The sequence below is a fragment of the Theobroma umbraticum genome, unplaced genomic scaffold (genome assembly GCF_002168275.2).
Source record: "Theobroma umbraticum cultivar Fairchild unplaced genomic scaffold, ASM216827v3 scaffold_20.0, whole genome shotgun sequence".
NCBI lineage: Eukaryota > Viridiplantae > Streptophyta > Magnoliopsida > Malvales > Malvaceae > Theobroma > Theobroma umbraticum.
In genome coordinates, this window is record NW_018397266.1 from 597,378 (window position 1) to 623,902 (window position 26,525).

The 26,525-nt window shown below is 36.5% G+C and overlaps 4 protein-coding genes across 12 annotated transcripts; 3 read left to right on the plus strand and 1 right to left on the minus strand.

Annotated features, from left to right (window-relative positions):
• Positions 1-588: 588 nt before the first annotated feature.
• Positions 589-11,803, plus strand: MGP3 (male gametophyte defective 3). Of its 2 annotated transcripts, XM_021437186.2 has the most exons (20): positions 589-700; positions 1,837-2,756; positions 3,520-3,750; positions 3,838-3,971; positions 4,100-4,166; positions 4,297-4,355; positions 4,580-4,697; positions 4,890-5,003; positions 5,231-5,362; positions 5,455-5,871; positions 6,296-6,346; positions 6,876-6,946; positions 7,928-8,012; positions 8,253-8,405; positions 8,490-8,564; positions 9,321-9,410; positions 9,506-9,553; positions 10,188-10,302; positions 10,404-10,507; positions 11,024-11,803. In XM_021437186.2, exons 2-20 carry the CDS (start codon positions 1,941-1,943, stop codon positions 11,132-11,134), a joined length of 2,991 nt encoding a protein of 996 aa, XP_021292861.1. In that variant the 5' UTR covers positions 589-700; positions 1,837-1,940; the 3' UTR covers positions 11,135-11,803. The 2 variants fall into 2 exon arrangements, with proteins under 2 accessions (XP_021292861.1, XP_021292860.1); XM_021437185.1 differs by lacking the exon at positions 589-700 and having other exon boundaries at positions 1,682-2,756.
• A 1,237-nt stretch (positions 11,804-13,040) lies between these two features.
• LOC110423335 (Armadillo/beta-catenin-like repeat family protein) lies at positions 13,041-18,157 on the plus strand. Of its 5 annotated transcripts, none has more exons than XM_021437544.2 (5): positions 13,041-13,472; positions 13,605-14,042; positions 14,147-15,313; positions 15,668-15,977; positions 16,139-18,157. In XM_021437544.2, exons 2-5 carry the CDS (start codon positions 14,022-14,024, stop codon positions 17,731-17,733), a joined length of 3,093 nt encoding a protein of 1,030 aa, XP_021293219.1. In that variant the 5' UTR covers positions 13,041-13,472; positions 13,605-14,021; the 3' UTR covers positions 17,734-18,157. The 5 variants fall into 5 exon arrangements, with proteins under 5 accessions (XP_021293219.1, XP_021293220.1, XP_021293218.1 ...); XM_021437545.2 differs by having other exon boundaries at positions 13,969-14,042; XM_021437543.2 differs by having other exon boundaries at positions 13,041-14,042.
• A 360-nt stretch (positions 18,158-18,517) lies between these two features.
• On the plus strand, positions 18,518-21,797 carry LOC110423625 (uncharacterized). The gene is made up of 5 exons (XM_021437903.2): positions 18,518-19,559; positions 19,785-20,410; positions 20,846-20,954; positions 21,032-21,352; positions 21,437-21,797. The coding sequence occupies exons 1-5, from the start codon at positions 19,407-19,409 to the stop codon at positions 21,488-21,490; spliced, it is 1,263 nt and encodes a 420-aa protein (XP_021293578.1). The 5' UTR covers positions 18,518-19,406; the 3' UTR covers positions 21,491-21,797.
• LOC110423623 (pentatricopeptide (PPR) repeat-containing protein) lies at positions 20,270-26,480 on the minus strand. Of its 4 annotated transcripts, XM_021437897.1 has the most exons (4): positions 25,978-26,480; positions 23,209-25,829; positions 21,810-21,993; positions 20,270-20,406 (listed from the first exon to the last, which is right to left on the minus strand). In XM_021437897.1, the coding sequence occupies exon 2, from the start codon at positions 25,824-25,826 to the stop codon at positions 23,595-23,597; it is 2,232 nt and encodes a 743-aa protein (XP_021293572.1). In that variant the 5' UTR covers positions 25,827-25,829; positions 25,978-26,480; the 3' UTR covers positions 20,270-20,406; positions 21,810-21,993; positions 23,209-23,594. The 4 variants fall into 4 exon arrangements, with proteins under 4 accessions (XP_021293572.1, XP_089640763.1, XP_089640764.1 ...); XM_089784637.1 differs by having other exon boundaries at positions 21,810-21,871; positions 23,209-26,480; XM_089784638.1 differs by having other exon boundaries at positions 21,810-21,871; positions 23,204-26,480.
• Positions 26,481-26,525: the final 45 nt, after the last annotated feature.

Consider the following 26,525-nt stretch of genomic DNA (forward strand, 5'->3'; position numbering starts at 1 on the left):
GTATAAAATGATAGATGTTTTTTTGATTAATGACGTTAATTATTAGTTATAAAAATTTATAATCCACTTCATCACATTACATGATCAAATTTAAGAGAGGTTAAAGATGATTATATTATATATAAATAGTAATGTTTTTAGATTTCACGATCGATGTTAAATTATTATTATTATATATTAATTAATTTATTAATTTTCATCAATATACTTCATAAGATAAAAGAGTAAAGTTTCAACCTTCTAAATATAGTAGGGATAAATTTTTCATAAAATAAAAAGTAAAATATCTTCATCTTTTAATTTTTAGTCATAATTTTATATGAGTTCATTAATTTTTAAAATAGATAATTTGTTCTGAGCGTATGAACAATGTTAATGAACAAGTGTAAATGTCAAAATTATCATTTTTTCTTTCTACTTCTTTTTCACTATTTCTTTTAAACCAATCATTGGTCCTCCTGGTCAACCACCTCCCTCGTCCCCCACCCCTGTGCTCCTAAAAGGAGTTGGAGCATGGATCTTGCTCCCCCCACTCCCCACTTTCCACCCCCGCAGCTCCCAAGGGAGCGTAGATCTCGAGCTCCCATGGGGAGGGAGAGTGGGGGTGAAAGGGGGGGTGTGGAGAGCGAGGGGAAGGAGATCCGATCGAATCTGGTGCTCCTCGGTTGGAGTCATTTTTGACGTTCCAGTTAGGGAACAGGTAAGGGATAGGTTCCTCTTTTAATAAGAAAAAAATGAAAAATTATAGTTTACATATTGGGGTAGTTTTTAAAATTAATAAAAAATATAATTATCTTTTTAATATTATTACGTAATTAATTTAATAAAAATATTAATGATGGATTAATTACTGAACTTACGTATCTAACGAAAAATATTTTTTTAAAATGGACAGTATATTTTAAAAATTAATAAATTCATAATAAAATTATAACTAAAAGTTAGGAGGTGAGGGTATTTTCTTTTAATGCTCGTTTGGTTTGATTTTTTTTCAACTTATCTATATAAGTTGGCTTAAATAAAAATTATAAGTAGTTCTTAAAATTTTTTTTAAAAACAAAATTTAAGAAAAAAAAGCTTTAAGCAAAGCTTTAGAGAGGAACTTTTTCATCTTTTTTTTAAAATATATCTCCTTTTTAGTAGAATTTTTCTTTTTGTTTAAAAAATGTCCTTATCTATTAAAATTAATCCCCACATCATCTATTTTTATTTTTTAATGATTTATTATTAATTATAAATTTTATGTAGTATAAAATATTTTTTATATTTTTTAAAATTTATTTTAAAAAATAAAAAATTAATTCTTTTTGCATTGTGATTAAAGGAATAAGTGGTTAATCGAAAGTTATTTATTAAATACTTATTATGATAATTTTAACTAAAATTAAAATTTATATAGACTGTTTTGTCAAATATCTTGCTTATAAAAAAGTACTTATAAAAATAAATTTATTAAATAGATTTAATTTAATTTTAAAAATTATTTTTTTTATAAAAAATTTATAATAACTTTTAAATTAAAAAAAAAAAACAAACGGACTTTAAAATAAAACTTGATAAACTGCTAAATATAATAGTATAGGAAAACGGGCTGTTTGGGTTACCCCCAATTAAGGAAACGGGTGGGCTGTTAAACCCATGGAACTTTTATTATAGCAAAAACAGAGAAGGCATAGGTTTTTAGGAGGGTTTAAAGGCGGCTACATCACCTCCCGAAATGTTTCTCTTCTAGGATCTCACCATTTCACTGTAATCTTTCGTTTCATTCATTCTTCTCCTTACTCAATGCCTCAAAATTTTGGACTCTTTTTCAATTTATTTCCCTTGTTTTCATAGAAAAAGAAGAGGAAAATCCAGAGAAAGCTTTTCTTTTGCGCAATTATTATATCTTTCAGCTTTGGATTGGAGCAGTTTATTTACAACAACAGCATAGCTCAAGCATGTGGAGAAGCTTAGTTAAACAAGCTGCCTACAGGGAAAAGTTCAAATTTGTCGCTGAACCATATACTTGCTCGCTTTCTTCATGTTCTGCTACAGGGTTTTCTCTGGATTCAGTTTTTGCCGATAAAGTTAGGGCTTCCGAGGCCAGAGTCAACGGTTTTTATGGGTTCCTATTTCCGGGTTGTCGCCAAATTGGTGTCTTCTCTTCTCAAAAGGATGATTTGGGCAAATTCAGTTTGAATCAACCAGGTAACCCTTTAAGATTTTCTGGGAAATTTTGGAATTTGAAAGGGTATGCAAGTGCTGCTGAGGCTGTTATTTCTACTGAAGAGGACATGTCGGGGTCTGAAGAAATCCATGAATTAATGGAAGCAATGGCAAGAGAACAGAAGAAAGAGTCTTTTTTACTGCAACCTAAGAAAGTGGCAGGAGGAATGGGGGTAGCAAAGTACAATACGTTAAAGAAGAGGCAAATAAAGATCGAGACTGAGGCATGGGAAGAGGCAGCTAAAGAGTACCAAGAATTACTAATGGATATGTGTGAGCACAAGCTTGCTCCAAATTTGCCTTATATTAAGTCATTGTTTCTCGGTTGGTTTGAGCCTTTGAGAGATTCTATTGTTGCTGAGCAAGAGTTGTGCAAGGAAAATTGCAGGATAAGTCATGCTGCTTATTTTAACGAGTTGTCTGCTGATATGATGGCGGTTGTTACTATGCACAAATTGATGGGACTGTTGATGACTAATACTGCTGGAACTGGGGGTATAAGGGTCGTCCAAGCTGCTTGCCAGATTGGTGAAGCCATTGAACACGAGGTGAGCAGGTTATAACTTCAACTTTATCATTTTTCTTTTTCTTGGGTTGACTGCATTAGATTTAGTGAGTTCGTTTTCTTAATATAGCAATCTGGAGGAGTATGTGATCTTGATATAAATGTGAATCTGTGGTGGACAAATTTAAGAAAACTGCGAGCCTTGGTAAAAGCTTTTCAGTTGATCACATGATATAACATTATAGCTGGAGTTTATAGTATTCTATTGTTTCAAAATATTCATATGTTAGTGAAGTAGAACTCAGTTATAGATTCAATGTTGTGATTGGTGGGTCAATTTCTAAAACTTAACGAAATGATTGGTAACCTTTGAATAGTTGTTGTCTTTCATAGGACAGTTTGCTGTGGAAATGAAGTAGAACTGAAAATTATTAGCAAAAATCGTTTCTCCACTTCACATGATAGAATTTTAGAATTTCTGAATGACATACATTCTGGCAACTTAATCTGAGTGGAAAAAAGCCCACTCACCACAGAAATTTTTACTTTGCTTTATTATTATATCAAGGTTTTATGGAGGAAATTGATTATTGTGAAAGGTACTTGGGTACATGTTGAAACTCTGAGGTTTTGGATGCTCTTCCATTAACTTTTAATGGACATGGACTTTAATGTTTTTTGCTTAAAAATGCAAGATAAGCTGCTTATTTTAGATATATATGATATTTTTGTGCCTTATACTCAAGGAGCATTCATTTCTATTTCTTGCTGAGAACTTATCTATGGTTGTCTCCTGTGTGGATCAGGCCAAAATACAGAGCTTCTTGGATAAGGCAAAGAAGAAGAAAACAAGGGATAAAAAACCTGATGGTGAATCTGAACCTGTGACCAATAAACAAGAGAAACTGGCCAAAGACCAGGAAAAACTGAGGAAAAAGGTGACTCAGTTGATTAAAAAGCAAAAGGTGCATCAGGTGAGGAAAATCGTGAAGGGGCATGATACTTCAAAGTCTTGGGGCCAGGAGGCTCATGTTAAGGTATTTGATGTTTGCAGTTGTAAAATGTTGAAATCAGTTCTGGTTTTGCCCTGTTCGTAATGTTGTATGATGGTGTTGCCCTTATAGGTTGGTTGCCGTCTGATTCAGTTATTGATTGAAAATGCCTATATACAACCACCAGTTGATCAGTTAGGAGATGGTCCACCCGATATTCGCCCTGCATTTGTACATTCTCTAAAAACTATCACCAAAGATGGAAAGTGAGAAACTGCATCTATATTTATTTGCTCTCCTCTCTCTCTCTCTCTCTCTCTCTCACTTTTCACTTCTAACTCAGTCACTCATTACTCACATCAGAGTATTTATTTTTGTGTTTATTCTTCATCAGCAAAGGCAGCAGGAGATATGGTATCATTGAATGTGATCTACTAGTTCGCAAAGGTCTTGAGAAAACTGTAAGTGGAGCAAAAAATAGTCTTTAAGAAATGGTGCTCAACAAGCATTTCATTCATAAAAATTTCCCCCTTGAGTAAATCTCTGTTCTTTGAGGTATATGGATGAACTAATCTCTGCTTCTGCAATCAGGCTAGGCACATGGTAATTCCTTATATGCCGATGTTAGTGCCTCCTCAAAACTGGACAGGGTATGAACTTGAAGTTATATCTTTATACAGTTTATTTCCCCTGCTTCTTCGATCACCCCCAATCATTCAGATATATTGACAGCTTGGTCCCTACTTATTCCAGCTTATTTTAAATATCTTTATAAAAGGAAATTGCTCTCTCGACTTGAAACAGCTCTATATACTTTTCTGTTCAGTTCCTATTCACTGGTTTATCTCTGATATATTCTGTGATATTTTGGCAGGTATGATCGAGGTGCATATTTGTTTTTGCCATCATATGTCATGCGAACACATGGAGCAAAACAACAACGTGAAACTGTTAAAAGAGCTCCAAGGAAACAATTAGAGCCTATTTTTGAGGTTTGAAATCCTTAAGATTTATTGTTTATCTCTATGATGTGTACTTTTTTAAGTGTTGGCAATTTGTTCTTGACATTTCTTTTAATATGAAAACAAGATCAATGAATTGTTGTTGCTCACCAACTTTATATTACTGTTTGATGTAGCCTTTCTCCATTATTGCAATGATTCTTTTATTGTCTTGTGCATCAGGCCCTGGATACACTAGGAAATACCAAATGGAGGATAAATAAAAGGGTTCTTGGTGTAGTTGACAGATTATGGGCTAATGGAGGCCGTATTGCAAGCTTGGTTGACCGTGAAGATGTGGGTACCTGTGAAATAAGCAGAATTTGATTTTCTTTTTACTGGTTTATGTTCTTTTTTTTCTTTATTTTTTTTTGTTTTTTAAAGGGGAGAAATTCATTCGATTTGATGTGAAGTTTATTTTTTTTTGCTGCTGAAATATTAAAATCTGCAATGCTGTTCTTTCTTTTTCCCAAGTTAATGATCTTCTGTAACTTTTTGTTTTTTATGTTTTAAATTTTAATCAGGTTCCTCTGCCTGAGAAGCCAGACACTGAAGATGAAGCAGAAATTCAAAAATGGAAGTGGAAAGTAAAGGCTGCCAACAAGCTGAATAATGAAAGGCATTCACTGCGGTGTGATGTTGAACTTAAACTTGCTGTAAGAAGCTGCCTTAAACAATAACATTTACCTAGTGTTATATCATGTTCTGATATATGGCATTTGAACGTTTTTTTTCCTGTTGGAGATAGGTGGCTCGAAAGATGAGGGATGAGGATGGCTTCTACTACCCACACAACCTTGATTTTCGAGGCCGGGCATATCCTATGCACCCATATCTAAATCATCTTGGCTCTGATCTATGTCGAGGTGTCTTGGAGTTTGCAGAGGGGCGCCCCCTTGGGAAATCAGGCTTACGCTGGCTGAAAATACATTTGGCAAATTTGTATGCTGGAGGAGTGGACAAGTTGTCCTATGAGGGTCGAATAGCATTTACAGAGAACCATTTGGATGATATCTTTGATTCAGCAGACAGACCTCTTGAAGGAAGGCGCTGGTGGTTGAGTGCAGAGGACCCCTTCCAATGTTTGGCAGCATGTATTAATCTCTCTGAAGCATTGAGAAGTTCGTCCCCAGAGACCACTATTTCGCACATGCCTGTGCACCAGGTATTTTTCCCCTAGCAAAATTAAAAATTGAGGTACTGAATTTCTTATTTATCTGCTAATTTCATTGTTGAGAAGTCAAATGTTCCTGGAAACATACATATACGTACACACACACACTCACGTGTGTGTGTTTGTTACTGCTCTCTAGACCTTGGAGGTATATTCTTTGTGGATGCAATAGCCTCCATCCTGGATTAGTTGTGATTACTGTCACTGTGTTGTAATATGAGACTGTATTTGCTCTATGCCATTGGTTGATACTGTTAGCTATAAGAAATAATGCTTGTATTAATTTATTATATTGTAATTGTGCTGTTTTTTCATGGATTTGAGGATCAATTAATGTGACTCTGCTTTGAGTATTTCATCATATTTCAATTGTCTGAAGCATACCATTGGGTTTTTATGTCTTAATTCCTTTAAGGATGGTTCATGCAATGGTTTACAACATTATGCTGCCCTCGGAAGGGATAAGGTAATGCACTTTTCTCTTTTTTATACTTTATTCCAATGTTTCTATCCATCTTTACCAAATTTGGATGTCTCAAATTGTTTGTCTTTTACTAAAAGCGAAAAGCATTAGCTATTGATTTATTCCAATTATGCTCTTAATTGTATTGTTAATTAGATTTCAAAGTAAAAATCCTATGAAGAGTTAGAGTATGGGAATAGAGGTGAGGGATGTGAAGGATTTGCAGAGGTTAGAGGGGAGAAAAAGCTCAAGTACATCCAAACATGTGACTTGTTGATTCTTGTTTTGGTTTTTTATCCCTAGGGTGTAACTTCGTTCTCACTCTTTTTATAGAATGGCATCCTCAGTTATAACAAGTGAAATGTCAGTAAATTAGTTGATTAAAATTTTATTAATTACAGTAGTCTATTTTTCATGTTAATTGAATGTGCAACATATCTATATAGTGAATGAATTATTTGTATGATTGACTAAATTTGTGATTGTGCTTTTTTTTTCTTTTGTATTTTAATTGAATTGCTTTGGCTTTCAGTTGGGAGCAGCTTCAGTGAATCTCGTCGCAGGAGAGAAACCGGCTGATGTCTACTCAGGAATTGCTGCCCGGTAATTATTACTTTCTCTCTCTAGTCCTCTCTGCCACATGCATAGGGGCAGGAGACTCAACAATTTGGGTGTGTATGTAAATGCTAGCTAATGGTGCTTCAAAAGCTGGGTTCTATGGGTCTTAATTCTTGGAATGCCAAAGGCTAAGATCATGGTTTTTCATTCCTTTAATTTTCCTATAATTCCTACCATATGCATATATCCTAAAATCCCAAATTTCTGCAATTATAGCCTGCCATATATGCCAAGCAGGCGGACTAGCCTAACTATGTCCTGCATCAATATCTGTCTATGCAGTATGGTTTGGCGCTGGGACATTAATTTGTGCTTAAAATTATTCTATTTGGGATATGTGCAATCTAGAAGAAGACAATAGTCTAAAGTTTCTCCAGCGAAAGGTACTTTTATGCGTAGAAGTTGGAAATTTGGAACTTTTAGCTGAAATGCTTTTGGAAATGGATCAAAACATAAAACTTCAATCCTGATTAAGAATGCATTACATTTTTGCATTACACTGCCTTAAATTATTGACATTTGAGTGCAAAGGCAGAGTCCATCTCTGGGGACTTGGAGGAATTCACATTAATGGAGTTGTATCGTGAATTTACATATCCAACTATTTCTGCACGCAGGCTGTCCAACTAAGTGTATGATTTGCTTATTTTGCTTGATTAGATAAATGTTTTACCATGTTTCCTCAAACTTGTATAAAAACCATGTTGGAATTTTGAGTTTACCAAAGCAATATTCTCTCATGGAGTTATCTATATCAATTTGCTATTCCGGTGCAGAGTTCTTGATATTATGAGGAGAGATGCAGAGAAAATCCTGCAACAAACCCTCATGCATTACATTGCTTGATTAGATGAATGTTTTACATTGTTTCCTCAAACTTGCATAAAAATCATCTTGGAATTTTGAGTTTACCAAAGCTATATTCTCTCATAGAGTTATCTATATCAATTTGCTATTCTGGTGCAGAGTTGTTGATATTATGAGGCGAGATGCAGAGCAAGATCCTGCAACAAATCCTCATGCATTACATGCTCGGCTTCTAATCAATCAGGTTTGTGTCATTTCTTTTCTGTTTGTTGGATGAATAAGGGGACAATCTATGAAAATTATTCAACTAAGTAGGTTCTGGGATTTTGTTAATCCAATTTTTACATCTGGCCAAATTGGAATGCATACGCTTATATTCAGGAGTTTTATAGCTTCCACTTGTGTGTATTTTTTTACTGATATTTTACCTTCACTATTTCAAATTTACAGCTCTCACTACTTCAAATTTATTTCAAATATTTAGGTTGACCGGAAATTGGTGAAGCAGACTGTGATGACCTCAGTGTATGGTGTAACTTATATTGGTGCCCGTGACCAGATCAAGAGAAGGTTGAAGGAGCGATGCGCTATTGCAGATGATACAGAAATGTTTGTTGCATCTTGCTATGCAGCAAGAGTGAGGAAATTGTTTTGTGTGTGCATACATGCAGGTGTATCACTGTCTGATTAAGGTTTAACTCAATCATTCATGTATGTGCAGACCACCTTGACTGCCCTGGGAGAGATGTTTCAAGCTGCAAGAAGTATCATGAACTGGCTTGGTGAATGTGCAAAGGTCTGTCATTTATTTATATAATGTTTTCTTTTCGTACTTACATAGTGAATGATGGCAATTAATAGCTCAGAAGTTAGCATATGGCTTGTTTCTACGGACAGATTTATGAATTTATGATGTATCCTGCAAGCTAGAAGGCCAGAAAAGTGGATTCGAAGTAAAATAAGAAGAAAAGATTGTGCTTTGAGTTCTTAGGATTAGGGTTTCATGATTTGAATTGTGGGGTAATTTGTTTTAGGGATTCAGAATTTTTGTTAGGTTTAGAAAGTGCATTTGTTGGACTTTAATGTATCATGTTTTGTTCGTTGGTTTGGCACTTTTATTTCTAGACTTAAATCCTAAGTACTTCAAGTACATTGAACTAATTCTAAAAACAATTTTTAGAGAATGTATGTAAATCTTTAATTTGGCTAGTATTGGTGGCAGCTTCTGTGAGATTAATTAAATAATTCAGATTGGGTATCCTTTTTATTTAGACAATATCTAATTCAATTGGTGACACCCTACTAATATGTTTTTGTGGCTTCCTTTTAACATGCATGTGTGTGTGTGTGTGTGTGTGTGTGTAGTTTTAGGGGTTTGGTGATGTGAGAAATTTGGTCATACATTAGCTTTCTGTCTTAACAGCTGTGTGATACACTCAGTCATTGCACTTGAGCATTTAAAGCATGGACTCATGGAATATTATCTTGATTTTGTTTTTACCTATAATTTTTCTAGCATACTTCGAAATGCTGACAGACTGTGTATAAACAGGTTATATCTTCTGAGAATCAGCCAGTGCGATGGGTCACTCCTCTTGGTCTTCCTGTTGTACAGCCTTACCGGCAATTAGGACGGCATCTTGTAATGCTCCGAGACATTATTTAACTTTAAAATTTTTCACCTTGTAAATCTGAAAGAAAGCATTATAACATTTTTGATGCTTTAAATTTGTGCAGATTAAAACTTCCCTTCAGGTGTTGACTCTACAACGAGAAACTGACAAGGTAATTTTTTGCATTGCTCTATCTGTGACAAGGTAATTTGATGAAGAAACATTAAGGTTGCTGAGTATTATTTAGAAAAAAAAAAAAGGTTACCAAATATTTTGAGATTCTTGCTTCATCTTGTTGAATTAAGATTTGCATTGAAGACTATGGTCAGCCAAGTCATCAGATACAAAGTCTAAGTAGCATTGTTTTTGCTATGTGATAGCTGCTTGCTGTCATGTACTTCATGCTTATTTTACTAGCTAATTTAGTACAGCACCCAAGTGTGGTTAAGAATTACCTTGTAAGCTTCCGATTGTACTTACAGCTATATCAGTGTAAATGATTGAACCAAAAAGGTCTGTTAAGCCTTTTGTTTCTCACACTTCTTTTCTTTTCTGGTTTTGTTCGCTGTTCAATATAAATGCTTGTGTTAGAATTCAAAGCTTAACTGCATTGCTTTTATGATCTTCAAACAAATCCAACACATCTGTAGTTGCATAAAAAGAGAGTAACTGTTGGATTAAATGTCCACTGCAAGAACCCATTTACTTAATCAGTGCAATTTTAGGTTGCTCGTTCATATCCCATTGCAATGTTGCCATGTGTACCTTACTTTGGAGGCTGCTGAAATCACCAACTGTGATTGTAGGTTATGGCTAAGCGGCAGAGAACAGCATTTCCCCCAAATTTTGTTCACTCCCTGGATGGATCCCATATGATGATGACTGCTGTTGCCTGCAAAAAGGCGGGCTTGAATTTTGCAGGTCTAGTGAATTTTCCTGTGTGATATTTATTACATGCATGTGCTGTTATCTTTGTGTATTTGAGGAAGTCTAAAATGTTCAATGCTAATGTCTTTTCACAGGGGTCCATGATTCATACTGGACACATGCGTGTGATGTTGATGAAATGAACAGGATACTAAGAGAAAAGTTCGTTGAACTCTATGAGGCACCAATACTAGAGAATGTAATGTACCTTTGCCCCTGGGTTCTGTATGGCTTAATTTGTATTTAAGAGGCTTTCTTTGTGAAATGTAGTCTGTCTGCCAAATTCAAGTGAAACACTAAAAAAAAACAACGGAGTTCAAAGACATTGTCAAATTTCTAAATAATCATCTAAAGATCAGTACGAATACATAAAACACAATTTTGAACTAGTAATAGGTGGTAGTATTTACCTGTTTTCTTTCATACCTTTTCTGAAGTTTCATTGATTGTGATTTCATGTAAACACATTCTTGAAAAATGTAAAAAGAGAAATGGCTTAGCTGTAGCTTTACTTTAGGGACTTGAATATCCGTAAAGTTGTTATTCATATTTGTGTATAACATCAGGAGTTTTGTTTATCTGGAAGTGCCATTATCAGAATTCAAATATCTTTGATTAGATGTAGGAAAAAAATTTTCTTGAGCCGAAATGCACATCTGTTGCATTTGCTGGGCTATGTATTTTGCTGACTGCTTTGATTTATTTGTGCTTACAGTTGTTGGAAAGCTTTCAGAAGTCCTTCCCTTCATTAGACTTTCCGCCCTTACCAGGGCGGGGAGACTTTGATCTCAGAGAGGTTCTAGAGTCTCCCTATTTCTTCAACTAGCTTTATCCGGATGCTCGTGATGTTTTCTTAAATTCAAATCCCTCTGCCTGTCGCTGAGTGACATATGATGGCATTCATTTATTCTTTCACCACAGACATGAGATTGTGCAAGGCAAGCTCTTTGCATCCAATCAAGTAGCAAGGGCAGAATTGAGTATCACGTGTAGGGTGCCAGCAACAACCATTGTCCTGTGGGTACTTCTGTATATATGTTATACAAAACAAACAGTTTTAGCCGGAGATTCCCTTCAAATTCATTGCCTACACTTGAAGTTGGCTTCATAATTTTGACACACACTAGTTTAAAAGGAATGGCAAAGAACTGCTCTGATGGTCTTAAAGCAAAGGCAATACGGTTTAAGCTGTACAGAACCCGTTGAGGAAGTGATCCACAGACTAAGGACGGAAGCTTCAATGAAGCATGTGGATTCTCGATCTTTTAGCAATAATGAGAGCCACAAATCATGGCAGGCATGGAAGCAGGTCTTTCCATGGTTCTCCAGGCTAAGGGAAGCTATTGCAGGGATCATGAGTGTGTTTGTTGTTTGTTCTAAATTTAATTCACCTGACAGATAGGTTTAAGATGTGTAGAGCCTGAGATTGATTCTTGTTCCTTGAATTGAAACTAAGTTTCTATTTATAGTAAAAGGATTAAATCTATTCTTTTTACTCCTACCTTCAAATCTGCTTTGTAGTCTTTTACTTGATTACTTCTAACTTTAAAAGTTTGAAGTAGCAAAATTATAAAGCAACAATTAATTAGAGGATGTTTCGGCTCTGTAGGCCTTGTACTCATTTATTGTGGGTTGTTTGTGGGCTTCTTCTTTGCTATAAATTGGACATGGTTTGATTGTGATAGCAATTATCATAAATGATAAAAAAGTTAGGTCAACCACCACCGAATTATAATAAATTTGATTACAAAGACCCTGTCCCAAAAGATGCAAAGCAACAAGAAAAAGGGGGTGAATATAGGGGGGGAAATGGAAGAGTAATGGTGGAGGAAACAGAAAACGAAACAACCTGAAATCACAAGAGTGAAAAGCAAAGGCAGTAAGCCAGTAATTCGATACTGGCAATAGCCGTACTTCCAACTTTGCCATCAAAATATAAAATGAAAAACACAGTAAAAAATTACTGCAAAATTGCATTCACATAGAGGCTGCTTTCTTGCCCTTGTCATGTTGATTTAACTTGATTAACATTATTGGTTAATCTACCATTAAACCCATCATACCATATACTATATATATATGTTACCAAAAGCAAAGAAGATGTAACAGTCCAACTACTCTCTTTATTAATCTTAACAGGGTACTGAAAGTCAAGGCCATAGTCTTATCCCTCAGAGCAAGTCTGCATTCCAAGAAGAAGTTGGGCCAATACCTTTGATTGCCAAAAAGACAATACAAGTCGTTGAATTTTAATTTAATTATATTTTATGTCATTGTGAATTGTCGTATTTTTTTTTGGTATATATCAGATATATAAAGAGAAAATGAAGATTCTATTCTTACATTTAAATTTTATTAAGAAAAATAATAATCATTACGTCAAATTTAAATATAATTATTGATAATCATTATAAAATATAAATTTTTTGCCCTGAACAAGGTAACCCTATTGAAGCTTGGAGGCCTTCTTTATGAAAGAGAACTTAAAAAAAAAAAAATTATAAACATGTTCAATTCTTCCAACATTAATGTCCAGTCATGGAGCTGACAGAGTCTTTATGTCTTGCCGTGTTGTAATCTTTTGTTTCCTTTGTCAAACTAAAAGTGTCCATCCATATTTATGCATGAAGACATATATATATATATATCATTTGAATTTCAATAGATGCCATGATCAAAACTATTTGAGTTGATCTGAAAATCAAATTTGCACTCTAAGTTTCAATGAATTGCTTATTTGAAGGCTTTAATCCATCAACTTGATCTTAAAATCTTTCCATTCATCTCTGCAATCAACTGACTTTTCAAAATTGTCCAGTTAATCCATTATTTTATTATATTTAATCCACTAATCTTTCTCCTTTTTACCTTTCGCTTTATTTGGAAGACATTACACCAATAAGTACATAGAGATGATAACATAGAGAGTTTTGACTTTTGATGTCAAGAATTAAAGCACAAGTCCTGAGGGATTTGGTCACTTTCAGGATAATAACATGACAGAAGGATATATGTTAAACTACCATAGAGAAGAGACTAATTCAATGAGCTACTTCATTTTTTTCAAACCTCATTCATCCCCACCTGAGTCTTTCAGATTCTGCAAGGTGAGCTCAATACCCTACAGGAGGATCCTTGGAGGTTGCAGCTCCGGTTAGATGTCGGTACAAGTCTTTGCTCTCTTCCATTTCATTGTAATTTCTAGTTTAACTATTGAACTCGAATTGTAAACCTTGACCATTCGTACTCTGCACAAGCTTTTCCTGGTAAACTCTATCATTTGTTTTGTAAGACAGGAACTTAATAGGAAAACTTTCCTAGTAAGAATTTATTGAGATGATTCTATGAAGTACCAAGGTCTCTTTCCAAGAATATATGTCTATTTATTTTGTTTACTGCATAGTGAAATTCTCAAAGCAGTCCATGAATAGTTCAGCTGCAAGTTTCAACCTGAGTAGCAGACTAGCAGAATTTATCGATTCAATAGATTCAGCATGAGAAAGGAATGCATCAGCTGCTTAGATTTGGAAGACTGATTTCTACTATCTCACAACCTCTGAGCATGCTAAATCCTTCATGGAATTACTCAAGATCTTTTTCTTCATTTGAGTTTCCTTAAGTTTGTAATAAGCTAACATTTCTTTTAACTGATATAAATAGAACCACCAAAGTTCAGAGTGAGGTTCAAATTTTTGTCAGACAAGTGAAGCACGATGGAAGAAAATACCTGTCAGGTCATGAAAAATGCATGAATGAGTTGACAATATCCTGGACTATGCATATTGACGAAGCTTTATTGATTAAACATCTCACTTTTTTCTTCTGTTTTTTTTTTCAGATAGACAACACTTCCTTTGCTAGTGTTTTTGAATCCTTGTTGGAAGCTATTTCAGCAATCATAGAATCAGTAGCATGTATAGAAGTAGAGCAGGAAAACTTTATTGCAGTGGGATGCTACCTTTATCGAGTTTTTCCAGCCATAATGGAGTTACAGTATACTGAGAATACCCCCAAAAATACAAAGGAGATTCTACAATCTCTTTCCCAGAATGTCAATCTGGCGAAAGATCTTGTGGAAAAATGCCATAAAGAGAACCATCCAGTCTCAGATACTGAACTGAGATACATCATAGCCCAGCTAGAAGGGGCGGTAAAAGACATAGGTGAATGTTTGTGCTTGATACCGTCTGCAACATATGGGGGTGAGAAATATGCAGAAACTGCAGTCCAGTCTCTTTCTGAGGAAATGCAGAATGTCCACTTTGCAGTTAAGCAACCTCAAGTAGTACAAACCAAAGAGCTAGAACTACAGATGTCTTTTGCATCAGAGCAGCCTGAAAAGGAACTAATGCCCATAGAATCAGATCTTTACTCTGTCAATGTGGACGTCTCTGTCACTTCAGAAAGTTCTCAAATTTTCTCTATGCCACGCCTAATTGATTTCCTTAAAGTTACAAGTCAGAGAAGCCAATGGAAACATGAGAACATAAACAAATCCTTGACAACATTGCCACAGGTGGCTCACTACATCGAACCTCTGTATGACACTTTCTTCTGTCCATTAACTAAGCAGATTATGGACGATCCAGTTACCATAGAAAGTGGAGTGACCTATGAGAGGGAGGCAATAATGGATTGGTTTGAAATGTTCGATCATCTGGAGGATAAAGTATGTCCAACCACAGGGAAGAAGCTGACAAGCAGAGTTTTAAGCACCAATGTTGCTCTAAAGACCACAATAGAGGAATGGAAGGATAGGAATGAGGCTGCAAGGATCAAGGTTGCCCGTGCAGCATTAACTTTAGCTAGTTCAGATAGCATGATCCTAGAGGCAATAAGAGATTTGCAGCATATATGCCAAAGGAAACAGTATAATAAGGTACATGTACTCAGTGTTGGAATATTGCCACTGCTTATTAAGTTCCTCGGATACAAAGATGGAGATATTAGATGTGCAGCTTTGGAGCTATTACGACAACTGGTTGAGGAAGATGATGAAGGAAAGGTTTGATTCTTATTATTTCCTGATCTTTTTATTTTAAACCAAAAAAAAAAAAAAGGCAACATTACAACATGATTGTAGCCAGAGTGGTAGATATATATCCATAATCTAGTCCATATTGATACTGACCGAAACATATGCAATATGCCTGATCTTAAGGTGGAACTTCTGTTACAAAAAAAAAAGAATATTTGTACTGTAATATGTCTAATACCAATGTCCAGCCCTCTTCTATTAGTAAATTTTGAATAAGCACTAAAATTTTAAGTTGGCATATGCATTCTATAGAGAACAAAATAGGACTTCAAAAGAAATTTTCCCTGGAGATATGCACCATTTTAGTTATGTTTTGTGCAGGAAATGATTGCTAAGACTATGGATATATCAACAATAATTGAGTTGTTATCAAGTAGCCACCAGCAAATCCGGCATGCATCTCTGCTGTTCTTGCTTGAGCTTTCAAGATCTCAAGCTTTGGGTGAAAAAATTGGTTCAGCTACTGGAGCAATTTTGATGCTGATCAGAATTAAATACAATCGGAATGTTGATTCCTTTGCTTCAGAAAGAGCAGATGAAATTTTAAAGAACCTGGAGGGATATCCAGATAACATAAAGCAGATGGCAGAGTATGGATTCTTGGAACCTCTTTTAAATCATCTTACAGAAGGTAATTTAAAGATCTTTTCGAGACCTTCTTCCGAGTAAGAAAATTACAGCTGTGTTTGGCTGATAATTATATTTCAAGGGAACTATTTCTAAACTACATATTAAGAGCAGTTAGCCTTTAGACAACTATGCTGATTACTGTTACAAATATATTATAAACAGGTTCCGAGGAGGTGCAGATGGAGATGGCAAACTATTTGGGGGAAATCATTCTTGGACATGACAGCGAAACCTATGTGGCTGAGAGGGCTTCTCCGAGTCTCATGAAAATGGTGCAAAGCGGAAACTCCATTATCAGAAAGGCTGCATTTAAGGCTCTAGCACAAATCTCATCTTATCATCCAAATGGCGGGATACTTGTAGAAGCTGGTATTGTCAACATTATGGCCGAAGAGTTGTTCATTCGAAGAATATATGATGAACCAATGAACTCAAAGAAAGAAGCTGCTGCAATACTTGCAAATATTCTTGAGTCAGGGGTTGAGCATGACAACATCCAAGTAAATACTCATGGCCTCAGGATAAGCTCAGACTATGTTGTCTATAACATTATCTACATGCTTAAAAACTCAACCCCAGATGAGCTCAACATCAATCTCATCAGAATACTCTTATGCCTGACAAAGTCACCCAAGCCAATGGCAACAATTATTTCAGTTGTCAATGAGACTGAAGCAAGCTATAGCCTCATTGAAATCATCAATAACCCACACGAACAACTTGGGGTTGCAGCAATCAAACTACTCATTGCCCTTGCACCGCATGTTGGTAACACACTAGCAGAGAGACTCTGCAAAACCAGGGGGCAACCTGAGAATTTAATTGAGAGCCCGACTGAAACCAACCACATTACAGAGAAGCAGGCAGTTTCAGCAAAATTCCTGTCAAAACTCCCCCACCAGAACCTAACACTCAACCTTGCTCTTCTGAACAGGAATGTTGTCCCCACGATCCTTCAGAGAATCTTTCAAATCCAAAGAAGTGGAACAAGAACTAGCAGGCATGCAACTCTTTACTTAGAGAGCCTAGTAGGCATTCTTGTCAGATTCACAACTACACTGTACGAACCACAAATCTTGTTTCTTGCAAGAACTTACAACCTCACATCAGTGTTCACAGAACTGCTCATGAAGACATCTAGTGATGAAGTTCAAAAATTATCAGCAATTGGACTGGAGAATCTCTCACTAGAGTCAATAAATCTGTCACAGCCACCACAAATAAAGAAAACCAAGTTTACGAAAATGTTCTCCCTCCCCAGGTTCCTATCTTCCAGTTCATCAATAAGGAGAAAGATACCAGTATGTCCAGTTCATAGAGGTTCTTGTTCTTCGCAAGACACCTTTTGTTTGATTGATGCGAAGGCCGTTGAAAGGTTGTTGGCATGCCTGGATCATGAGAATGGCGAGGTGGTTGAAGCTTCACTGGCAGCTATATGTACTTTGTTGGATGACAAGGTTGATGTGGACAAGAGTGTGAGCCTCTTGAGTGAAATAAATGCCATTCAACATATCTTGAATGTGGTGAAAGAGCACAGGCAAGAGGGGCTGTGGCAGAAATCATTTTGGATGATAGAAAAGTTCCTAGTGAAAGGTGGGAATAAGTCAGCTTCAGACATATCACAGGATAGGTTGCTGCCTGCCTCATTGGTTAGTGCTTTCCATCACGGGGATGGAAAGACGAGGCAGATGGCTGAGAAGATTTTAAGGCACTTAAACAGGATGCCGAGTCCATCAACTACTTATTACACCATGTAAGAAGTTCTCTCCAGTTTTGATGTCAAAGATATGCCTATGTATCAGGCATTCTAAGTTGTGACGGAATGAACATAATGAAAACTTAATTTACGTTACCATTTCTTTCTTTCTGGTGGTTGGAGAAAATGTGGACCCCTTGGAGTTCTTTCTATCCCCTTGGTGAGAACTTGCAGAAGGTTTTAAGTGGTCCCAGACAGGCGAAAAATGTGGCACGCAGCATCCCAGTGCCAGCCTTTATGTTTGTCCATCTTGAGCAGTTGGACCCATAGTTTTACGCTATAAACATACTCTACCAAGTTGTCCTATACTAAGTCCCTAGACTACAATCTTATTTGCTAGCGGAGACGACAGATTTGCTTGGTACAGGACAATCAACTTTATGAGCCAAACCAGAAACTCATTTAGCCTGGGAAATTTGGCTTGACTATAGGAATACGAGTACTAAGAACAACCCAAGATATCATTTATTATTACTTTGAAAAGTCATAATGACAACATCTTCCATTACTTAATTATACGAATTATTCCAATCTTTTAAGGTATGATATTGTTTATTTTGGTTTAAAAGACATTATTTTGCTTCACAAAAGAAAAAAAAAAATCAACTATGATACAAAATATCAAAATTTACATTAATTTATAAAGTATTGTTCGTTTTGACTTATTGAATCTCATGATTTTATCTCACAATTGAAAGTGGTGCGAATATTTAAATAATCAATCTCACTCTAATACGTAATTGATATAAGATTTACGACTCTCTTCTAAGATTATAATAATAACAAGTTTCACATCAAGGTAGGTCAAGGAAAAATTTTATATAGGCATTTCGTAAAATAGGCAAGCGTTTTAACGTCCTGCTGCATCCAGAGCTCCTCAAATCCTGGTCTTGGGTTGGTTGTGAATCCAGGGGACATTAGCCATCGCAAGTTGGACATATAATCATATGTAGACAATGTTTTAGATTGTTACAGGGCAGGGGGCTTGGCCGGTGGTCAGCGGCTGTTGAATATAGTTATCGTTGATATAATAAACCTTCTTTTCAAAGTCCAAAGCATCTGGTCAATGATACCTTAACCCTGATCTTTCCATCTTTGTTTCCCCTCAATTCTCTGTTGGCATCTTTTGACCGTCTCCAAGCAATGTTCTCGCTTCTAGCTGTTGTCTGCTAGCTTCCATTCTCCCTAATATGATATACCGTTAAGCCACTTGACATGCCAGCAACCAGTGAATCTGTAAGATACGGCATAGAATTTTGTCAAAGCTGTCTTTCCTCATCAGCGATTAAACTATGCTTTCAGTCGTAAATGACATCCAAAACCGCCAAACTACATGGAGCTTTTCTTCTATCGGTTTGATCTCAATTTACAAGTAAATTACTACTAGTAGTATTTTTTAAAGCAGCCTTCCAAATTTGGGGATTCTGATAAAATAAAACCTTGTTGGAGTAGTTCAACTTGAAATAAAGAATGGGATAAAATCAAAGCAATGCTTCATTGACAATGTCAAAATCAGAAGCATATTTATTAAACCATAACATTTTAATGAATCAAAGATCTATTATAGGTCTCAAGTGGGTGGGGTAACATCGATAAACACCAGTTTTTTCCATCCCAGACACGTTCAACCAACAGGAGCTTATCCTTCTGAGTCATTCCTTGTTTCAGAAGGCAATGGCTTCTTTCTCAGTAGAAGATTTTGTTGGCAATGGGGTTCTGAAGGAATTGCTTCCAAAATTATTGGAAGAAGGTTGGGATGACGTCCCAACCTTAAAGATCATGAACTCAGAGGACATGGATGCAATCAACATGTCACAGCATCAAAAGGTTAGTTAATCAAATAGCTTTCAACCCATGAATAATCTTTGCAGCTCTCTGAATAAAACGAATTATTCACTTGATATTCATATGTCCATGACTGACTTCTTTGAACATCTAGCATTAGCACAGAGCCAGTGAGATTAACAAGGTTTGGTTCTACTTATGAAAAAAGCAAAGATAAACTCATACGCAGCTAATCGACCCATATGGCTTTTCTTTATATTACTTCAGGATGCTCTGGAAATCAGAACATACCTTCATGATCGTGCACTGCTCCAATATGGAGATAGGCTAGAGGCCTCCAGGAAAATCCTGCCTGAGCTCCTTGACTTAAGCACTAAGGATCTATCTTCACAGTTTGGCATGAAGAGGGGGCACATCGCACGCTTCACGGATAGAACCAATCCATGTGCAGATCCTCTGCCCAAATCATATGGCCTCACTGCAAGGAAAGTCACTGGTACACCATCCAGAAATAATAGCATCTACAAGCATTTCGCAACTGTCAATTCCAATAAGATGCAAAATACAGCAAAATCCTTTGGCAGGAGCAGCACAAACAATAAGAGGTCGCTGGGAGAATCACTCGCTGATTTCAAAATTAAAGACGGATACATCTTTAAAGGGATTGTTGCTGCAGGACCAGCTGAGCCTCGAGCCTGTGGTTGTGTACAACCTCCTCCTGTGGTTGACAATGTTGCGCCTTACTCTGCTATCGGAAACATATCAGTTCAGAAATTAACTCCTGCGTATAAGATTGGGATGGAGCGTTTGGTGACGTCGAAGACTCCACCAATGAAAGCTTCAGAATTATGGCGGGATAAGCCAGCTGTGCTCCTCTGCATTCGACGACCTGGGTAAAGTCAGAAAATTATTTATCTTGGCATGTTCATCAGTTTCTTCAACTCCATTTATCTGATGTATTATTGCAAACTTAGTCCAACTAGGAGTCTCATCAACTGATTTTCTCACAATTTCAATTAAATTACATCAATACCCAGTTTATAGGCACCGGCCACAAATAGTAATTTATGAAAAAAAAAATAAAAGAAGAGGAAGTAGAATCTTGTAAGTCCCTTTTTGGAGCTAAGATGAGAACTAAATGTATTGGATTACCTGAGAAATGCTAATCACTCACTGAGATATTTGGCTGCAAGGAGCCTCCTATTCCCTGGCCCCCAAAAGAAAGTAGAGGAAGTAACTTATTTTACTAACACAGAAACTATGTTTATATCATCTAAAGGATGAAATTGATTGGTTTTTCTGTCTGTGTCTGTTGAACTTGACAACAGGTGCATCATGTGCAGAGCTGAAGCTCACCAGCTCTATGCCAAAAAGCCAATATTTGATGCACTAGGAGTGCAAATATTTGCAGTTCTTCATGAGCATATAGAATCAGAGGTGCCTAGCATACTTTTATTCAAAATCTTGCTCCAATAAACTCCTCTTTTCCTGAAATTTTAATTTTTCTGGAGCAGGTAAAAGACTTCTGGCCCCGCTATTGGGGTGGGGTTGTAATTTTTGATCGTGCTATGGGATTTTTCAAAGCTCTTGGAGGTGGGAAATTACTCAAGGATAAGTTCCTATCAGGATTTGTATTCAACCCCCGGGCTATTGCAAATTACAAACGTGCAAAAGCTACGGGAATAGAGCAAAACTTCAAAGGAGAAGGTGAAATCAAGGGTGGGCTTTTTATAGTTGGCCAAGGAGGAACTGGCATTGCTTACCAATTTATTGAGAGGAATTTTGGGGATTGGGCTCCTGTAGCTGAAGTTATCGAGATCTGTACTCGATTGCAGGTAATTGCTGTCAACTCTCTATTTCCAAATTGTAGCATTGCTAATCAAAATTATTATAACCAACTTTTCTTCAATCTGATACAGAACCAAGAGCTAGATCAAGGAGCTTCTAGCAAATCCCCTCAAGAATTCGAGTGAAGTGGTTTCTTGAATTCATCATACAATAAACTCTCTATCCTTACCAGCATAAACGGAGTCTAATTATCTGAGTCTTTAACATCGCTTGTAATAACCTCTATGGCTTGTATTAGTATGAAATTTAGCAAACCACGTTTTTAAATTTTAAACATAATATAGGTTACATACAAGAAATAATGCCCATATGGATATAATTTGGCTTCTCTGGATTGTAATACCTTCTATGGCTTGTATCAGAAGAAATTTGGCAACAGCAAATACCATGCAAAATAAAATGAAATTAAGCAGTACACCGGAATTTAATGAGATAATCATGTACCTTTTGAAAAGATCAAAAACTTTGTGAGTCTTCTTATTCTTCTCCTCCTCCTCCTCCTCCCTCTGCATGTATAACATAGTTCTGTAATTTTTCTATCAACAGTTTTTTGCAACATCTAGCTCTCTCTCTGATACAACTTGAGCAATTGTGTCGTGTATTCTGATCTGATTTTCTAGTAAACTAACTGCAAAATCATGTCTAATAAATTCCATTAGACAACTAGTGGTCGAACCTATGTGGAATTGACTACCATAGCAAGCATCAACCAAAGCAACAATCTTGAATGAATATACATACAAACACAAACACACAGAAAAATATTTAATTTGTATATGGAATACATACATATCTTGTGTGCGTAAGTGATCTTTCTGCCGAGATAGAGACTTATTATCAAGAATTTTCCAGCATTACTGCTCTTGTCGTATGTGATCTTTCTGCTGAGTTAGAAACTTATTATTAAGAATTTTCCAACATTACTGCTCTTGTGAGTGTGTGAAGCAATTAACCTAAGGTGTGATTCCCCAATACCTTTTCTTTTAAACCCCAATTACACCTACCTTTTGCAACCACCCCAATTCAACCCTAAGCCCTTAATTACAGCTATAACTGCTGTTCACAGTACCGGAACTGCTTCTAAACAACTTTCTGAATCCTTTATTCTTCACCTCCAATGCTATTCGCAGTCCAAAGCTCATAGAAAGCTAATTACTCCTACAATATCCATTTTTTTTTACCTCATTTAACCCTAGAATTTAGTCTCAAAACCTAACATTTCTTGTTTTTGCACAACAGCAGATATTCTTGTCAATTGATCTCTTTCCTGTCATACATCACAGTAACATGTCGATATAGATGATGAGGTCAGAGGAATAAGAAACATAAATCATATAAAATAAGAAAAGGGGAAAAAGTTCAACCAGAAAAGCAATATAGACAGAGGAAGAGATCAAGGTGGGAAGGCTAAAGGAAAATATGAAAGTAACTAAATCAAAAAGGAAAATAAACTTACAAAATGGGGAAAAAGACATTTAATCATCCAGGTTCCGTATTTGGAGAAACTGGTCATGTAACAGACAGAGTAATATTATGCTGCTATGACAATTGATATGAACCTCATTTTGTGATTAGGTTTACCCCTAGACCTGACCTACTCAGCATGTACACAACCTCGCTCAGGAATGGGTAGTAGCAAACTTATATATTACCTATCAATGTGCAGAACAATCATAGATTTTGTGTCTGTGCACAAGCAGGCAATGCATGCACATGTCATGCAGACATGCTATAAGATGTTTGGAATCAATGTACACATATCAATTCTTCGACTTAATTATGGCAGTGCCAGTAACTTAAGTATGAAGCAAAACACATATCCAATCATGTAATCATACCTTACCTCAATAATTGTAGACTGGTGAAGAAGAATTGAATCAATTCCAGAATCACTCTTGTTATACATGGGATACTCTTCCACACTGAAATCAAGCAATGAAACTCCGCTTTCATATAAAATGCTTGACCTGGCAATAATTGGTGTATCTTCTACGCTCCTTACCTGATATGGATATACTAACGATGGTGACTAGCATAGCAAATGTACCTTGCTTTCAATGTTACGATTCAAGAACATGATCGTTTAAAATGGATAGCCCTCTAGTGCTTTAATCATATCCCACTTGATAGCGGAATTAATTTTTAATCCAATAATCCTGTGATTTGATTATTCGAATAGTCAGTCAAGGGTTTTGATCTCTGCTACAACTTTGGCCATGGAAAACAGTATCACCAGAAATCTCCACACGAGCATGTTCCATCTTTGAACAAATGGAACCGGACAGCGTCTCTTACCAGTATCTCTCTCTGGGTGATCTTAGAAATATACTTAGTGGCATTATGGCAATCCCCACATACCCTAAGATTTTTAACTATGCGTATGGGAAGCCCAAGAGGAATAAATATCAACCCAAATGCAATTGCAAGCCTCTCACTGTGGTAATTAAGCATCTTTATCTTTTCTGATTCCTCAACATCATGCAGAACTGAACTCATATCTGGTACATAACCCTCCTTTATCATCTCCTGATTTAATTTGTCCAACTCAGCATATATCTGATTTGAAAATTGACTTGTCTGGTCATCTGCTGAGAAAATGTACACTTTGCCTTTATGTTTGATCCAACTGCATCCTGGTTCCTTTCTCACTCCTTTACTTCTCATTCCCCTCCTCAATTCAGCCACATTATCCCATTTCCCGTTAGCAGCATATATGCTTGAGAGTAAGATGTAACCTGCAGGGTTGCTGGGCTCTAGTTCCTGAAGGGATGCTGCTGCCCATGTCCCAATTTCCAAGTTACCATGCAGTCTACATGAGCTTAGTAAGGTAGACCAACCAATTGCATCAGGAGGGAATGGCATTTGGTTTATAAAACTTCTTGCTTCTTCTAACCTTCCAGCTCGGCTAAGAAGGTCAATCATGCAAGTATAATGATCAACAACTGGCATAATTCCATGTTCTTTCACCATTGACTCAAAATATTGATTCCCTTTTTCCACTAGTCCTGCCCTACTACAAGCTGATAGAACACCAACAAAAGTGACTCCATCAGGTTTTAGACCATGAGCTAACATTCTTTGAAACAAATCAATTGTTTCATTGGCTTTCCCAAACTGAGCATAACCAGACACCAATGCAGTCCAGGAAACTTCATCCCTAAAATTCATCTCATTGAACAGCCGATTAGCATCTTCTATGCTTCCACATTTGCCATACAAAGTGACAAGTGCATTTGAAACTGTTGTGAAAGAAAATAAGCCAGAAACTATTGCTTGGCCATGAAATTGAGCACCCTCTTCTAAGCTTGCCAGGTTTGCACATGAGCTAATTACACTTCCTAGAGTATAATAATCAGGATTAATCCCATTTCTCTGCATATCACAAAAGATTCTAATAGCTTCTTCACTGCACCCATTCTGGCCATAACCCACTAGCAATGCAGTCCAGGACACAACATTCTTGTGGGTCATCTTCTTGAAAACTGTCTCTGCAGATGTTATGCTTTTGCATTTGCAATACATATCAACAAGTGCACTGCCTACAAAGACATTATCTTTGTGATTAGTTCTAATTACAAAAGCATGAACTTGCTTGCCTTCTTCCAGGGCCAGTAGACCCCCACAAGCAGTCAACATACTTCCAAAGGTAAACTGATCCATAGCCAAGCCTTCTATCCTCATTTCTCTGAACAAATTAATAGCCTCCCTATACAAACCATTTTGAGTCAATCCTGTGATCATCGTTGTCCAAGAAATTGAATCTTTTTCCTTCATACTATGAAACAACCAGCTGGAGTCCTCCACCATACCACACCTCAAAAGCCCTGTAATCATCATATTATACATTGCCACATTCCTCTCTGGAGTTTCTTCAAAAACTTGTTTCGCATCGTGAATCAACCCACCTTTTGAATACATATCCATCAGAGGACAACCCACAAACACATACGATCCAAACCCAAATTTCACAATCTGCCCATGAATCTGCGGACCCAAATCAACACACCCTTGACTAGACGACAATATAAGCATTGTAGAAAACGTAATCCTATTCAAATTAGCCACCCCATCCCTCAACATAGAATTATAAACTTCCACTGCCTCAGTAACCATACCACGAGAAGCATACCCTGAAATAAGGGAATTCCAAGAAACCCCATCGCGTTTCGGCATGCGATTAAATATAAAATTCATGTCTGAAAGATTCCCAGATTTCGAATAAGTGAAAAGAATAGTATTCCATGAAAAGAGATTCGGTCGGGGAATTCTGTCGAACACGTAGCGTGCATAGGTTAAATCGCCTAGTTTACTGTACGCATTGACGAGATTGTTCAATAAGAATGTCTCCGGGTCTTTAAAGGTTTTGAGAATGTGGCAATGGATTCTCTTTAGTCGAGTCCGGTTACGGGTTTCGGTGCAGATCTTCAGTAACGAACAGTAGTAGTTGGAGTTTGAAGACATTTTCTGTTGAAAACAGTTAGTTGGCGGGAAGGAGCGTTAGGGTTTATTTGGTTTAAAACGCAAAGGCAAGGTGACAATATTATTTAATATAATATTGAATTAGGTGACATCGCTGTATACTTAACAATGGAGATCAAAGAAGAGCTTTTACCTATGAACTTGATAACTTACAAGCACCAGATTGAAAAGAGCTGTCATGATCAGAATTAAATAAATAACTGTCTCAAATTCTTGTAGCTCAGATTGAGAGCCATTGCTTTCCACTTGCAAGTTGCAGCTTGAAAACCCCAATTCAAATTCTACTAAGTATCTTCATCTCCCACGTGTTTGCTTGACTCCCCATCCTTGCTGCAAAGAAACTGGTATACGGTTCGTAGCTGACTTTTCTGTAGATATATTATGATTGCTGGTGACCATGACAGCCAGACATTTTATTCCACTGGGGCCATCTTCATCAATTATCAACTAGAATCATAATAGATATGCATCTCGTATCCCTGGGAGGATCAGAATTCTATGTGACATTCAATGTGATTTATAGGAGGACAAAACAGTACAGGATAAGAACCGCCCCATTGTTTATTAGACACCGTCCCATGATTTCTTGTCCCCCTCTGCCCTCCAGGGGGATTGTTCTGAAGCATCAGATTTGTATATTAAAAAAAATATGTATCTGCTTATTGAAGGAATCAATCTTGT